The following is a 17,507-nucleotide window of genomic DNA, read 5'->3' as shown; positions in this document are numbered from 1 at the left end:
ATTGCGTTCCGCCCTCAGGGTCGAGGGATCGAAACCAGTCGCCGGATAGTATTTTTTTTATATAGTGTAGGGGGAGGGGTGCGGACTACGACTACGGACGTCAACGCGGGTGACATCGTGAGTTACTGAAATGCTCTGCATTTAAAATGGCTCCAATCCACGCTGTCAGGGTGGTTGGAAAGCAAAGCTTTAAACGACACCCACAACAATTGCCCATGCGACGTCACTTCAATTCACACACGTGACTCTGCAAAGTGAAAACAGAGCTTCTGCCAGCCGTTACCTGGAATTCGCGGGGGCGTCGTCCCCAACGCAGCAGCATCGGCCACGGCCGGCTAGGGCGGCGGACGCCGCCGCTGTAGCCCGGACGTGCGTCGGCAGAAAGAAAACGGAGAGGAGCGTCTTTCTAAGGGTGAGACAGCCGAGCCTAGCCATCCCGATGTGCTAGCTAGGGGCTACACCACCGTGCGACGCAAGCGCCGACACCGAAACAATTGGGCATGTGAGCTTAGTGATTCCCATTTATACCGATCAAAAGTAGTTAGTTTAGTAAGTTTGAGAATTGCGAAAAAGCTGAGAGAACTTTTATAATCGCTAGTTATCAGGACTAGTTGCTCCTTTTACCTTTTGTAATACCTTTTAAAACACAACCGAATTGGCATTCACCAATTTAGAAAACGGAGTCCCATTCGTGGCAAGCAGTGCGCGAAAGGTAGCGTTTTCTAGTGGCCAGATCTCTACATTGTTTGTGTAGAATTTTGGTCGCACCACCACTTAATTCCATCAGGTCCGGGTTACCCAGGAGGTGCTGTCGAACAACTTAATCGAGCCGTTCGGAGAAGGCGCGCAATGGACGCGAAGCTGCTCCAAAGCGTCCAAAACAACCGTCGCTAAAGCAGACGACAAAGTCGTACCGTTGACACGCCCACCGGCGAGCAGGCATCACCGCGCCGGGAACGCTGGGTAAATTCGCCGCGCGAGAAACCCTCCGCCTCCACTCCGCGCCGCCGCCGCCTCGGCCGCGTTGGAAATTTATTGTCCCGCACGCCGCGAAAGAACCGTTGGCTGGTAGAGGCAGAAGCTTTGCTGTAAAACTGGTGCTTAACGTAGAAGGAAAACTTTGGGCGGGGTGCCGCGGCATCGTTAAGGCCGACCTCCATGCAGCGAAATTTCTCGGCTAACTTGGCGCGGCGGACGCCGTGGTTTGAAGCGCCGCTCAGATTTCGTCCACCCCAACCTCCATGCAACGTGACGCGGCGAACGCCGCCGATGGAAGACAGGACAGGAAGTACAACGAAGTACGAGGCAGCGATTGGCTGCAGCCTCAAAATGCAGTTTGCCGCTTCCGGTCGCGTTCGCCGCCGCGCGTTCGACATTAGCTCGCGTAGATCGCCGGCGAACAGCCGTATTTTCGACGCCGGCGGCGGTGCGGCCGCCGCCGGGCGACGTTCGCCGCCTTTTCACCTACATTTCGCTGCATGGAGGTCGGCCTTTAGTCCTGCGCCAACGTTTCGACAGGAAGACTCGCCTTCGTCAGGGCAACCGCGGTCATCCTTTTGCTCCCCTCAAGATCAATGCTGCTCTCACAGACCCACCCTTGAAAAAGAGCATTCCAAGGACGACCGAGGTCGCCCTGATCGACGAAGGGAAACGTTGGCGCAGGACTGACGAGGCCGACACCCCGCCCAAAGTTTTCCCTACCATCACCCCAAGCTTCACCTTCTCGGCACTTGACGTATTCATTTACAATCACCGGTGTTTCCGCACAAGCTCGTGGCCGATGACTGTGAGGCACGCTGTATTGCCCGACTACGGATTGAATCATGTGCGCGCTAATGGGGTATGGGGCAGGGCTTTAGCCAGAAATTGTTTTCAGGGGTGGAGGTTTATATGTTATGGGAAGGGGAAGAAGTTTTGTCAAGAGAAACACTAACCCTGGCTTACGCGCTGCCTGGATTTTTTTTTTTTTGCGGGGGGGGGGGGGGGGGGTCGTACCCCCAAACGCTGATCTCTGGCTACTTCCCTGGTGTGGTGACGTATTTAATTGGAGCAGTCTCAGTCAGGGTGTGTCTCGCAGGATGTGCGATTGATCGGGAGTGTTCAGCGGCTGTCGCTGTTGACTTTACGGTGCTGCGTATACTGTACGGTGCTGCAGACACGCTACAGAAACAGCGAACGCCTTAACACTTTGCAGTACAGCAGCTACAATGGTTTCGAAACAGGGGCTGTCTGCTGGGGGTTATGAGGGCGAATACCTGTCGCACTCGGCCACAGACAACGTCTCGGCAGCGGCAGAGAGCTCCGCTTTTCATTACACGGTACGAGCCTCTCCACCGGCCGCCGCTGTAGCTGTTCTCCTGGCAAGTGTAGAAAAAGCATTCGCTGTTCCGCTTCACGCCTTTGACCTCTCCAGGGCGACGTACGCTAAAGAACTAGCTGCCTTCAAGCACGACAAAGTTGGTTTACTGATGAGTTGGTACCTCGTATGACGTCAGGTGCCCTGGAAAATCCACGCCCAAATGGAGGATTAAGGGGGGGGGGGGGTGGGGAGGGTGGTGTGCGGTAGAAATTTTCATGTCGAATTAACATTTGGTTGCTTGCGATAGAATCATGCGGGTATATAGTGTTTGGCCCGGGGCCAGTTGCGCATCTAAGTCGAGATTCATGTTGTGGCGGTGTCGAAGCGGCGCTGAGCGGCACGAAATCCTTCAAAAGCGTTGGCACCGGCTTATTGGGCCGCGAAGACAAGATACAAGTCTGGCTCGTTGGAAATTTGAAGGTTTTTCAATTTGTGTTGCTTTTGTTTGTTCGTTTGTTCAAAAACGTGTTTTAAGGCCGTAATGGAGCTGATTGAGGTACTGAAGACACGTTATTTCAAATTAAACAAATTTGCATTTTAGCTTTATGGCTCGTTTAAAGCTAGAGGGTGGTGTGTACTCGGAGCACGCGCTGCAGTTGTGGCAGCTGGTTGTCGCTCTGATTACACGAACCGTGCAACACTAGCGAAACGAGTGCAGACCTGAGGCATAGTTCGGGCGCGGAAATAAAGGAAGCTAGCCCTATATTAGTTTGAGGACCTGCACCAGAGTTCGGAGAAAGCGTGCGATGAAGGTGTCGATCGCTCGGCACCCGCATTTGAACAACAGGTCTACGCATGTCCCGAAAATCATGGATGAGCGTTTCTGAAACAGGCTGCACACATCGGTTAGGTCCCGGACGTGTGAAAGGGGAAAAAAAATCGCATAGACGTCAGGGAGTGATGAATGAACGCGTATGGAGGGGGGAGGGGCGTTCGTATGCGGAGCGCATTTCCGTGGCGGCGGCGGTTTGAGCGTCCCTTGATGTTTCCCCTTCCGGCGGCACATCGGCGAAACGGCCTCAGGCGTTCGCCGAGATCATTGTTCTGCGTGTGTGCTGTTCTCGGCGCATTTCCCCCCATTCCCTGGTATCCAAAAAAAGGGAAGGATTTGCACTGTTCCGATCTTTCCCATTTCTTCGCTCTCGGGAGACGAAGTTCCATCGATCATCGCTTGTGCGGCCTAGCCGGAAGGAAAACAACCGGGTCGGCTCTGTATCTTCGGCGCGCTTTTGCAAACAGGGCTGTGCGGGTGACGCGTTGATTACCCGCCACATTTGGGGCGCGCCTTGGCGCTGGCAGCAGGCGCTAATCGGCACTCCATCGACCGAAGGAAGAAAAGCGCTGGTTTCTGCTCTCTTCCTCCTCCATTCTTGACGTCGCCGTCGGGAAGTGCGAAGGTCGTGGATTCTTTTTTGGGGCTTGCGAGGAAAATTTGGAAACTGACGACTTGTGGCCGCTTTTCACACGGGTGGTCGCACGAGATGTTGCTAAAGGCGCATTTATACTCTAACGTATCGCAGGCGCGTGCGTGGCACGCGTCCACGCTACTTTGGCGAGCCGGGGCCCTGTACACTCGCGTCATATAACCGCCGGCGCGTTCGGCAGAGCTCGGCGCACTTCGGCGGCACGGGCGTTGAGATAGGGCATGTCTTTATTCCGCGCCCAGCGCGTCGACGCCGTCGGGCCTGTATCCCGGAATGCACCTCGCAAGTCCGGCCGGACTGGGAGCGCGTAGCGAATGCTCGACGGTTTCATGAATTTCATGACAGTCGATGCACTATACTCGGTGACAACTTAAGAACGGCACCGGAAGTTGCCGCTGTACCTTATCATCGTACCCGGATGTTTCTCCGCGCGGCGCAAGTAGGGCGTTACTGGGAATATTTTGAACATGGCGTGAGCGGTTCCCGTGATTTTTTGCACTTAATAGGCTTATAAACGACTCCAGTGACGACAAACAAACTGCGTGAGACGAGGCAGACGATATCACGCATTCATAGCAAACACCTTTCAAAACGCGCGCGCACTGACGTCACGGGTCCGGCGCTTTGGCAGAGTGATACACTACATGAGGTGGTGCCGTTCTTGAGTTGTAACCGAGTGTACTCGCAAAACCTTCTGCGCATGTCCCAGTCAGAGGGCGCGCTGGCTACCATAGCTGCGCTGCGCAGGCCGTATTGGAGTGTATAGGGGTAGAAATTGCCGCTGGCGCAGCCTATAGCCGGCATGCCATCGCCGACCACGTGGACGCGCGCAAGTCCGCCGGAAAAGTCGGGAGTATAAATGCACTTTAACAGTTGCATACGTCGAAAGTCTAGGACTGCGTGTACTGCATGTTCACCTGTATCGTTAGCGTTAGGCCACTATTTGCATTCGCCCAAGTGGTCGTCCTAACCTGCACTTTGGGCACTTTCTGGAACGCTTGCAAGGACGCTCACGGGGACAGCCTTATGCGGAAACCGCGCTTTGTGGCCTTCGCCTTCAACTGACAACCGAAATGTCAATTCTTGCCAAGGTGAACATTATAATGCTTCCAGATCATTCTTGATCAATCCGCAGGCACATGGAATTCCGAAGCCGACATTAAGGCAGTGAGTGGCCTTGCCGTATCTCGGTTGCCACTATGGAGGACGAGAGTCGAAAGCAGCGACGTTGTTTCTTTTTTTTTTTTTTTTTTTGAATTGCTGTTTTTAGTTGCAGCAAAAATGCGATAGGGAACGGTTTTCCGCCTCAGATGATGGTTTCACTGGGCTTAGAGAAACCACGTGTTCCTCGTAGAAGCGAAATGTTGGCAGCACTGAGTCAAACAAACAAGATACAGAGCCACGAAGACAGCACCGTATAGGTGCTTCAACTTCATTCATATGGTTTGTTTCTATAAGTGTCCTGGACCTCTACAGCAACCTCTCGAACTTCTGCACCCGGACAGGTGTTTTTCTCGTGCTCTGTGGGTTCGGTTCGCGATTGTTGAATTTCCGACGTTATTGAAGCGTGTATTATGGTCGCCCAGCTATCTGTCGAAGCGGATGTCTCCAGGATCAAATGTTTTCAGCAATCTGCGTACGACATTTCTTGACAAGGCTGCGTACCTCGATTCTTCTACGAACTTGGTTTTACCGTGTTCAACCACGGTTTTTTTTCGCCGGCATGAATGGATAGTAGACCTAAATGTCCAACTACGTCTGCGGCTAACTTCGCTGATTTTTGCGCAATCAACTGTGTATAATGAATATCTGCTAACCGATTGCTAAATTTCATACATAAACGTTCAATAGTTTCTAAAATAAAATTATAAAGTTTTTTAGATTTTTTCTCGGTTTAAGAACGCGTCCAGAAATGTTTTTACAGGCACAGAACTGAAACATTTTGTATATGTGTTAAATGCATCAGGATTTCTTCTGAACCAGAGGGGTGGCAATGACCCAGGATTTAAAAAAACATATACTTACATAGCGCAAACACAACTTGTAATAGTTCTCGATAGAAAAAGTGGGAATAAAAAAAATCATGCTTATTCTGCGGACTGTATGTAGCATTATAAACAAATTACGAGAAAAGGGTTTGGGAAATTCGAATAGTGGAAGAGAAAATGTTCCCTTTCTCAGCGGAAATTCTGTTTTGAGAAATCTTGCTTGAAAGTTTTCGTGTCATTTTTTTTTTTTTTTTTCAAATTGACGCTTTTTGGGTGGGTTCTGAGAAAAGCGAGGCAATGCTACTAGCGCAGTACACTTCTGGCGTGAAAGATCGATGCAATATGTCGAAAAAGAACCAATTACGCGCGCGCACGTCTGCCTATCATACGTACACAATGATAGACGACCGGCCTGACGTAAACAAACGTTTCGCAATGCATTCGCAATGCTATTCAACTAACGCAGCGCCATTGCGGCATAAAATGAACTGCAGGGAACTTCTAGTAACTGTGCGCTATATTTGTAAGTAACCATAAAAGTAAACGTTATTAGGCATTTTTTTTTTAAGTTATATTCCGCATCCATCGCACGAAACTTGCTATGACTACGCGGGGCCACATGGGGGCGCGTCTGGCGCCATTTTTAAAAACTTCTGTTGCGCATCTGAGGATGCCACTTCGTGGGAACGTTCTCCAAGAATGTTGGAATACTTTGGCACTATAATAAAATTCCGATTTTTAGTCTGTTTTGCCCACCATCCCCTCTTAAGCAGGAAAAAAACACTTAGCTCCCTGTCGTGAACGGCCGGCGTTGCCCTCTTCAAGGGCTACTACGCTCGCAGCGTCGCAATAACAACACGCTCCGGCGAGCAAAGTTCGCTCTGTCGCAAGGCACACTTTTCGCGTTCGTGCCATCGAGCTAACCCAACGGAGCGTTGCCTCGGGCTTTTTCGATTCTTGACTGTCTTGCGCCGTTCCGCCGCCGGATTCCGCGTGCAGTTCTGTCATTCGGCAAAGAACGTTGACGCGTTAACGCATTCGCTCTAAGCAGCTGGCAATAGCGGCAACTGGCCCGCCGGCGTGGGCGTAATGGCTTCATAATGGGAGGGCCCACTAAGTGGTATTTAGCTCGAGCACGCTGAGAAAGGAAAGTTGTAAAGCACGCCCCATGTAACGTGGCAAACACGTTAATTGCGTAAAGGAACGAATGATACGGAACGCAACGTTATTGTGAGGTCTTTTGTGTGTGTGTGTGGGGGGGGGGGGGGGGGGGTAATCGGGGGCACAATGCGAGATAAAATTCTGTTCTGACTTCGTGGACGAAGCTTGTGTGAGAGCGGTGCAAATTGCGCGCCCCGACCGAAAATACACATAGGTCGCCACTGTTCCGCGTGCGCGTTGTTGAGCTTTGCATATCTTAGTCGCCGGGTACGAGAAATTTGTTTTGATGCTATGAATCGGGAGATCTCTAATCCCAGTGGTAATCGTGGCCACCAATTGCCTAATCAACTCCAATTATCTCTTGTTTTTTGTCGTAGGGTTCGGTTTATTTTAATGGTCGTCACTTCCATAGTCCCTCCTTGCCAACCGTGTAATCTTTTTGCGGCGAACCAAATGTTTCATGTGTTCCCGGCAGCGCTCTCGCTCATGCTAGAGTATAGACGTTGGATTTTTTCGGTTTTAGTTGGAACGGCAATGGGTATAACAGCGAAATTTGGCGGTGCATATCTGCAACATGTGTACGATTGTAGACAAGTCGTTTGCCATGAATGTCGTTAACCGCGTAAGTAACACCCTAACAGCCGAAACAGTCTGGTTTTATGGAAGGATACTTAAAACGGTGAAATTCTCGTCATTAATGATGAAAAAAAAGGGAGTACTCACGTAGATATAGTAAACAATTCTACGCGGCATTTGTAAGTTGCGCGAAAGCGTTCGATTCACTTGACACTCCGGCAGTACTGAGTGCAGTACTTGAAGGACCAAGGTTTATAATACACTTGCACAACTCTGCAATGCTTGGACGACATATGCGAGGGTATGCGTAGCTGCAGTCCTACAGAGCGGCAGAACAAAGCTATACCCTATATGCTGTCCGTGCACGTTGACAAGGACTACCCGAACATGGATTCAGTGCTTTTTTTAACCTCTGCCTACAATACCGCGGCGGACGAAACCGGCCCCCATTCACCGCTTGCGTCCTGACAATGTTTGGCTCCGTGCTTTCGCCTCGTGTGCTCTACCCGCGACCACGGACGCCGAAGAGATTGCTCGGCTCTCTGAATTCACACGCCAGGTTGCCCGCTCGGCGCATTCGCTGCCGGCAAGCAAGCCATTCCCGGCGGTACAACGCGCGACTCAGAGAAGTTGCATATTGACCAGCTGACAAGTATAAGCTGCAGGTGTGGAGGTCATTCCGAAAAAAATGACGCGTCGCTGCTTTGGTCCCTACAATGTCCTGCGTTGGACGAGTGGCGTCAACTTCGAAGTTATTCCCGAGGAAACTGTGCACTCCCTTCGCGCGCCGACACGACGTCGTTCACCAGGCAAGAAAGAAGCTTCACCTGTTCGACTCCAGCTTGAAGTGCTGTGGTGGCCATGTGGCCGCGCGGCCTTTTTTTATAATTCTTGGTATTCCTTTTCTTACTTTAGAGCCAGCTTCGTATAAGCACCTCGACGATGCTGCGAGCGAAGCGAGCGAGATTCCGTTCCCCTGTGGGTACAAGTCCGGCATTTCCTGCGCGCACTCAGTGCCATCTACTGTTTCTCTGGAAAAACTCCATCTATTCTATTATGCAACTACTAAAAGAGCGCCGCTCTTCTGCGTCGGTAACCTCGGGATAGAATCGTAGCTTTTCGAACGAACGCCCCTGGATCGAGCCCTATAGCCTATGTATTTTTTTTTTCAAAGACCCGTGATCTTTTTAGATGGTTCTCTTAGCTCAATTCTGCGCATTCTTTTCGAAAATTGAGGTTGTTTGGTATCTTTTAGGTCGGTTTAGGGGTTGGGCGCGTCATATCAACACGTTTAATTAACGTTTTGCATCGCACCAGAATCCCGGGGCTTGTCTACCTATCCTGGAACGGAATATCGCTTCACGGGGGGCGGTGGTTAAAGGCTGCCGGTTTTCCCGATAATCTCCTGCGCAAGGTCGCAATAGGGGACCGGTAAAAAGCGCAAAGGCTCACGGGTACGTCGTCTGCTGCCGCGACTTCCGGTTCGAGATCTCTCCTGACTCCCGTAGGCCGGCGGCTTTCAGGCGCGTGTTATTTGTCACAGGGTGCTTACCTGTCAGATGAACCCCCAGTAGGGTCAGTCGTTGCTATTTATGGAATTCCCGATGCATGAGCGTTTTTTTTTTCCCCGGTGGAAACGGATAACAACGAGCACACACGCGCGCGTGAAAGCTGACGGCGTACGTGAGGCCAGGAGAGTTCCCGAACCGGAAGTGGCGGCACTCCGCGGGAGAAAACAATGTACCCATGAGCCTTTGCGCTTTTTACCGGTCACCTATCCCCTCGCGGGTATGTGCCGCTGTCCGAGGGATCGGGGCCGAGAGGAAGAGGAGGCTGAAGTGTTCGCGCGGCGGCTTTTGCACGCTTCGATCTCGGTTTCACCGCCATCTTCTGTGCCGTCTGTAAGCCCCGCTGGCCCTGTGAGTGCTATTCCGCTGCCATTCACTCGCGGCTGTATGTCGAATTAAGGAGTTGGGCCGGTCTTATCATGCGTAGAACTGATAACGGGTGAACGGGCAGGGTGGCTACGAAGTGACGGGACTAGAAGCACGGGAAGGCCGATAACTCGCTGAAGGGATAAGATAAGGAACGATATTTGGTGGCAAAAAGTAGATTAGAACTGCGCAGGATAAGAGCGATTGGAGGCTTGTGGGAGAGGCCTTCGTCGTGCTTTGGACGTGTGGGGCTCATAAGATGAGAACCGCTGTGACTTCAGGATTGTATTTTTAGATCGGAGCATCTCATGCTCGGGGCTGTGTCCCTCCCTCCCTTGTCCGCCGTCCGCACTCTACTGCGCATGCGCGTCTCTTCAGCCCCGTCAGCGTTTGGGCTGACGTCAGCGCAGTCCACTATAAAAAGAAATGGCGGAGCCCGGTTTCGATCTTAGGACTCTGGCCGCAACGGGAGGTACGTGGCACTCTTCCCACTGCGCTACAAACCGAGACGGGAGCATGTGCTACGAACTCGCCTTATGGCCTTCACTCATTCAAACTACGTCAAGAACGAAGGAGCGCGAAGCTGAACGTCAACGGAAACGACGGACTGAAAACTAATGGGAACTTCAGTCGACCCTGTGGCTGCTTCGCATGCTACTCATGGTTCCCCTACGGAAAGATGGTGTAATTTTTTTATTGTGGGGTTTAACTTGCGCCACGGGAGGGGCTCACAAAAAGAAAAAAAATTAGCCCCATCTTCCCGAAGGGAACGCTGAGAAGATGCGGAGCATTTCGGGGTTCCGTTGTGTTTCCGTTGTGTTCGTAGAACTTCATCGGAAGAACGGAGTGTAGTGGAGTCAACCGCAGCAAGCGCTGAACTGAACGCGCGCAGCGCGCTACCCGATTTACATTCAAGGTTGAAGGAGATGAGACGAGAGGAGGAGAGATGCGCTTTCGCCGAGCATGCGCCGCGAAAGCAGAAGCGAGAACGCGGGAGAAGCGAAAGCGAAGTGCACGCAGCTGGTACGAGAGAAGAAGTGGCGGGAGTATCGCGCAGCTTTGGGAGAGAGGGAAGGAGGAGAGTTGCGCATGCGCAGTGTGAGTGCGGACGCAGACGCGGGACATGCCCAGACTATAAGATGCTCCGCATCTAAAAGAAAAATTCCGAGCGCACGTGGGCGTCGTGAGGAGCGCCCGTCAACGTGCCACTCCACCTTCGAGTAACAGTCTGCCCAGCGTTCGTGGCGTGATCTCTCGCGTGCTCTTCTTTTCGCCAGTTGACGCCGAGGTCGCGAAGCCGGTTTGGTTGCCCGCGGTTCTAACTCGTGCAAACGCGGTTCACTTTGGGGGAGACGTGAAAGCCTACGGGCAGAATGATTTGGGCCTGTCAGGCATGGAGAACCTTCAGCGGCAAGAATGTGAGATGCAACAGCCGGGTCTCCGACAAAGGGTGAGGGGCCGCCAGCTCTGCTGTTTCTCTGGCCTTGCACCACTAGCTGCGCTAGTTTTTTTTTTCAGAGGGAGTGTCTTACTTTAAAATGTTCTCTTAAGCAAATTTTGCGCACTATTTTTGTAGAGAAAGGGCGGTTTGGTGTCGCCCATCGGCTTAGATAGATATGGCTCAACTATGCCGCGGTACAGTCCAAGGAATAAAGCTGAACAATACCCTGTGGTCTGGTCCACAGAATAGGCACTGCCATCCCTATAATTCCACAATGTGAACATTGCATATATATTAAGCGTAACACAAAAATAAACGGCCAGTTAGTGCCTTGTTCACTACAAGTGATTCCGTCATAGCTGATGATGGCGTCTCCGGTGGAGCGTAAGCTGCCCACAGTGACAAAGTTTGCGCAGCTCTTAGTTTTTTTGCGAGACAGCTTCCATGGCGATGAGATTGCCAACCGAGCGTAACTTTACACCACGGCGACGGTCACATAAAAAAGCGCATAGTTTGTAACAATATGCACTAGAGAGGAATCGGGTGGTAGCGTTTATGCGGCTCACATCCAGCGCGTTTCTCCTCTCATGGGCCGCCATCAAACCTTTGTTTGATGCCTGTCCATGAGACCATCAAACCTTTCTTTGATTGCCTTTGTTTCATCGTTGGCTTGGATTGAAATTTTTAGTGATCACAAAGGCATATGGAGGGCCACAAAGCTGCAAAAAGACTGTAATTGAAAATGTATAAAATAAATCTAAGGAAAAAGGAAATAAAATAAAAGGATATAAAATAAAGCTAAACTAACGAACGCTGTTTTAAAGCTCAGGAAATTGAAAGTAAAGCGTATTACTACCTTTTACTGAGGGTCTCCCGGAGCGATTGTGCCTAGTTAACGATAATGTAAAATTTTGCGAGAAGACTCATTTAAGACTCTCATTACACCTATATTTCAATAACAATTTATTTTAAAAGCTCAAAGGTTTTATGCGCGTGCCTATAAAAACATCGCATTCGCTGTGTTTTCGTTCGTGTTTTCGTATAAGGCCATCTGCTACAACTTTCTAGGAGGCAAATTTTAAGATGTGTATCGTTACTAAAAAAAAAAGAACCAGAAAGCGCACTCTCTCTACCGCAAACTAACATGTCACTTGTGTAAACATTCGCTCGCCGGCACTAGTCCTCCCAACTGTCTTGGCATGAACACATGGAGGCAATTTCAGGTTTCCAAGCAAAGTCTGAGAAGCGACGCGAGTTCCGAACATTTGGCTACCTCGTACTCATAGCACTGCATATGAAGAAACCAAGCCCACGAAGACCCTTAAGTACCCGATAGACATGCCAAGCCGGCAGCACTGATATTCCCATAGGCCCCCACGCTGGGATGGATTCCAGGCGCAATTCCCCCTTTAGTATTAAGAAACTCTATGGTGGCGGGGCGGCTCCCTAAAGCGCGCATGCGCAGAGTGCTGACAGACCCTGCGGCTAACCTTTTCTGCTGCGGCCTGGGGTTTGTCAGCGCGGCTGCCGCAGAAATGTAATCCTATAGCTGAGATAAAAAATAGCGTCTCCCTGCACTCCCCCGCAATGCTTCTGCTTAAAATTATCCGGATTTTCGGCGGAATCTGCGGAGCGATGACCGCAGGTAAAACGACCCGCCTTTTTCTTTTTTCATTGAATGAGGTTTAGGACTGGCTTTGGGTAACAGCTAGTCTGTGTGTGCGTGCGTGCTCCGCGGCGTAACGTCATCACCGTAGTTTATTATTTTTCCTTTCGGAACGTTGTCACATTTGTCTCCTTTTTTAAAGAGATATGACCGCGGCATTGGGCCTTATTTATTGCTGATGATCCTCACCGTAGACGAGGGAATGAACAGGGGCGGCCCACGCGACGCCCCATTTTGAATGGGGCCAGAATAAGAAGTACGATGGGATGACATGCGAGGCGGAGAAAGTAGAAGAATGACAGAACAAGAGCCAAAGAAAGAATCATCGGAAGGGGGTGGGGGGCTGATGCATTACGAAAAAGACTGCCAGTTTTAACTTTCATCTGAGAAACAAAACAAAATTCGGGGTGATTCTGTATACGCTACGTAAAAACGATTGCTTTGTAATTATTTTCTTTAGTGAAATTGAAAAATGGCTTGTCATCGTGGAATGCATGGAAGCCGCATACGGGTGATGGGTAGTTTGGGGCGCAAAATTAAGTATCGGTAGTGATTATGTGGTAATAGGCAGAGTTAACGACCTTGTCCATTGCACCCTCCCCCCCCCCCCCCCCTTGCCCCTCTCAGTACACCAGTCATGAAGAGCACGCATCTGTGCAGGGGACCAGGTAGTTTACGAAAGTTTGCTATGACGGGGTTACTGGACGGGCTATATTCTTTTTTTTCCTTTTTTTTTGTTGTTGCTGAGTGAACAGGGCACTCTAGCTTTGTTTGCCGGTGCACCGTTGTGGTACACAGGAGCAAATACATACGACCCTGCGTTACCTAGATTATGGTGAGAAAATGACAAAGTATACCGGGGCCTTTTCTTCCCCTTTCAATGCCCGTATCCACATCCCGGCGTGTAGGGTAGCAAGCCATCCGAGCAGTTCCCTGGTCAACCTCGATCAGCCTTTTCTGTGCTGTTTGTTTCTTCTTTAAAGCAGCCAGAGTAGGTTAGAAAAGGCTTAATGGCTCGGCTGTCACCACACCAGTACATTCATTCGAAAAGTTGAGTGTAAAATACTGCGACGTTTTCTTTGTGGACGGAGGTACGGCGAATCGGATTTCTTGTTACTCTGAGCATGAATGTACAGGGTGTTGATTGAAAAAAAAAAAAAAAGAGCGTGTTTGGTATTTTCTCCAGCGCGAATCGCTGCTTTGTTCGAGCTCAAACTTTGCACGAAGGGTAACATTTTTGGCCTATTTAGATTGACACCAAGAACCAGAACGGCACTTACGTCGGGTATCAATTAGCTTTGTTAGCTATTCAATTAACTATCAATTAGTCAAATCAAATCAAATTGACTATCAAATAGTCAATTAGTGTACCATCCTTCAGTGTAACGTAATTAGATAGGCTGCTGCTGATGATAGTGATGATGATGAGGACCAGTGACAGTCCTCGAAAACCCCACCACCCCGCCGTTCACTGCGCAGGTCTCGCCGGGGCCAGCTGCTGTCGTGCAGCCAGTCCGGCAGCGGCGGCGGCGGTCGGGGCGGCAGCTCGTCTTCGGGCTCGAGCTCGACCGAGAGCAGCGGCCACGCGTACTGCGTGGGCGGCATGGCGGTCGGCGGCCACGGCCACAGCGACGCGGTGCCCCCGGCGGCCCCCGCGGCGCAGCTGTCGCTGGCCGGCTCGGACGACCGCGTCACGCTCATCGTGGACAACACGCGCTTCGTCGTCGACCCGGCGCTGTTCGCGCTCCAGCCGGACACCATGCTGGCGCGGTGAGTCTTCTTTCTCCCTCTGGCCTCCTCTGGCGCTCTTTGCTGCTGCTGTCCGTGGTGGGGCTGTTGCCTGTAATAATAATAATAATAATAATAATAATAATAATAATTTTATTTGCAAAGTCAGTGTGCCCACCCAGGGGCGTGCACGGCTAGGCAGAAAGGTAGAGACCCTTACGCAGGTGCGCCTGCTAGCCCGCCACTGAGTGGGTGGAGGGAGCGTAAAACGCGTTGAATAAATAGACAGGGATTGGAAAGAAAACAAACAAACGAAAAGACGACAACAGAGACAAAAAAATGACAGCAGAGAGATTGTAGGAACATACACGAAACGCAGGAAGAGAACACGCAAGGACACACGGAGAATAATATAGACTTATAGTACATGGCGGGGCGTGGAGGAGACTAGGAGGCACTTGACAGAAGGAGGCGTGCATACGAGCGACACAACTCTAAGGATTCCTCTCTGCCACGGGGCAGAGGCTTGCGCTGGCTTACGCGAGACTTCCAGCTTTCTCGAAGTGGGTGGAGGAGGCGTGGAGATTACTCAAGCGACGCCACAGTGGTCTAGTGCATTCACTGTAGAGCACTGCGTGGCGAGTAGAGCGAGGACAAGTGTACAAAGCACAGCAGTGCTGCGTTTGCGGGAAAATAAGGGACTCGATATAGCGAAATAAACGCATCGGTGAAGCGTTTGGTGGAAGTCTGGGTGGTGTTTCCAGTCTCGGGATGTGGGGGGGGGGGGGGGGGGGTGCACACCGGTATTTAAGCAAAGGTGTGCTGGGAGATGAAGGAAGTAAGTTTCGTGCGCCATGGCTTCTGCTAGCGGTGGGCAATGCCTCTGGTTCCTGCGTATTGTAGGCATGTGTATAACGCAGATTCCCGCGTTTCCCCTTTTTGCGCAGCATGTTCGGCTCGTCGCTGGAGAACAACATCACGAGGCCCAACGAGCGCGGAGAGTACGAAGTCGCTGAAGGACTCTCGGCCACGGTCTTCAGGGCCATCTTGGTGAGTTTTTGGCTGCCTTTCTTTGTTTGTTTGTTTCAGCGAACATCTGTTAGTTGCTTTCAAGGGCGAGGCGTTTATGTAGAAATGGTAGCGAAAGATCCCTACAGCTATACTATACTCGGTGACAACTTAAGAACGGCACCGGAAGTTGCCGGTGTGCCTTATCACCGTAGCCGGACGTTTCTCCGCGCGGCGCAAGTAGGGCGTTACTGGGAATATTTTGAACATGGCGTGAGCCGTTCCCGTGATTTTTTGAACTTAATATGCTTATAAACGACTCCAGTGACGACAAACAAACTGCGTGAGGCAAGGCAGATGATATCACGCATTCATAGCAAACCCCTTTCAAAACGCGCGCGCACTGACGTCACGGGTCCGGCGCTTTGGCGGAGTGATACACTGCAGGAGGTGGTGCCGTTCTTGAATTGTAACTAGAGTGAACTAGAATAGGGGAGTGGCCCGAGCGGGCGGAGACGGCGCTGCTTTCGGCGTGCCGCGCGCCGTCGACCACCGCTAGGGTGGCTAGGGGCGCTGGTGCACGATCTCGCAGCCGGTCAGCCGCGCCCGCGCTGTCGCCGCAGCCCTCGACCAGGCCGGACGAAACGTAGAACTTGGAAGGTGGTGGGAGCACGTGCGTTCGGTGGAATCGGTGCGGAGGTTCTGACGTGTTTGTCAAAACAGTGAGAGAGTGCATTTCGTCAAGGACCAGCATGTGAGGAAGATGGCGAAAAGAAGGACTGCTGCGCACTGTTTTGCCCAGGCTGTCGCACCGGCTATCAGGGCGCTCCAAAGGCTCGCCACCCCAAGAGACGAAGAAGTTCGAAAAAAGTGGAAGCGCAATTTGCGCCGGCAGGAGAGAGAGAGACAAGACTTTTTTATCGAGCTTTTAGGTGGGGTGGTTCCTCATTTCAGGTAACCATGTGCCGTCCCGGCTCGACCGGCCCTCTCGACCAGTAGAAGTTGATCTTGAGGGAGGGAGCTGGACAGCAGTATCTCCCACTGCTCAGGAGTAGGGGAAGAAAAGGGAGGTGGGAAGTCTGGGTTCTTGACGCACTCCCATATTATGTGCCATTTCCTGGTTGAGTACAGATTTTACATTGTGCGTCGAATTCTGTGGGAAATAACAGATGTATCCTGACTGGATGGGCAAACGTATTTGTCATTATTAGGACAAGCCCCTCACAGAATCGCCGGCTGCAGTGTGCGAGCTCCACTTTGTGTACAGGCCGTTCTGTACAGGTTTGTGCTGAACACCTGCCAGTTCGCGAAAAGTAAGTAATTATCGTTCGTCAGGCAGTATTCGGCGTGTTGCGGAGAACACAGCTAGGTGACAGTTCATTGACATTCAGAAGCGCCCGCGCCAGATATAAAGCTCGAAGTGAATCAAAATCGCGGATAGCGGAACTAAAGTGCCTGCAACCAGAACGGCCCACCACATAGAGGCCGGAGTTCTCGTGCTCGACATGGAGCAGGAGTAAGTAAAGCAAAAATCACGTTTGGTCGTTTAGAATCTTGCTTAGCTTCTGAATGCCTTTTAAAACCGAAAGAGAACGCGAGAACATGACAGTTCAAGGCCAGACGCGTAGTCTCACTGCGCCAGACCAGCTGCGAAAGGGCGCAGTCGCGCCACCTCGTGGTGTCGACGCCAACCGGAGTGGCTCGGCGCCGCCGCTCGGGACACTCCCTTATTCTAGTTCACTCTAGTTGTAACCGAGTATAACCCATACGTCTGAAACATGGCGGCTTGGGGAATTGACGTCCTCATCTATAGCGGGAGGACACATTCGGGAGGCCAAAAATGGCTGCGGCTTACCCCAGCTAACCCCGATATGCACAGCGCAAGCTTTGCTTAGCCTAGTTAAAGTCTTGGTTTCACTTGGTTAACCTTTGGTTTAGCTGTACAAAAGGCAGACTTCGTCCGAAGTCTGCCTTTCTCTACGGTTGGGGTCCCACTTCCGGCGTTCTCCGAGTCGAACGGCTCGCCGGGCGATATCCGCGGGGTGGTCAGACGCCGCTTACCGCCGATGGCTGAAAGCCTTCACCTGTCGCGCAACGCTCGGAGAAGACGGCAAGGCTTCGCTCTCGTTGATGGCTAAGCTCGTATGCACATGACGAGTCGCGTGGTCAGGCTGAACCAACTGCGGAGAGCGCATGCCGGCAGCGGCGGCGGAAGCAACGAA

At 51.5% G+C, this 17,507-nt stretch overlaps 1 protein-coding gene across 2 annotated transcripts in view; it reads left to right on the top strand.

Moving 5' to 3' along the window:
• Positions 1–17,507, top strand: part of LOC144141162 (BTB/POZ domain-containing protein KCTD20-like) — a 129,566-nt gene that overhangs the window by 98,305 nt on the left and 13,754 nt on the right. For both annotated transcript variants that reach the window (XM_077672708.1, XM_077672707.1), the window contains exons 4-5: positions 14,029–14,319; positions 15,225–15,327. In XM_077672708.1, the coding sequence (XP_077528834.1) occupies positions 14,029–14,319; positions 15,225–15,327 (394 nt within the window). The remainder of the gene's footprint in view (positions 1–14,028; positions 14,320–15,224; positions 15,328–17,507) is intronic.

Source organism: Haemaphysalis longicornis, unplaced genomic scaffold (genome assembly GCF_048455015.1).
Source record: "Haemaphysalis longicornis isolate Haplotype H1 unplaced genomic scaffold, Haemaphysalis longicornis Haplotype H1 scaffold_6, whole genome shotgun sequence".
Lineage (NCBI taxonomy): Eukaryota > Metazoa > Arthropoda > Arachnida > Ixodida > Ixodidae > Haemaphysalis > Haemaphysalis longicornis.
Note: the sequence above shows the minus strand (reverse complement) of the source record. Positions and strands in the feature narration are given on the sequence as shown.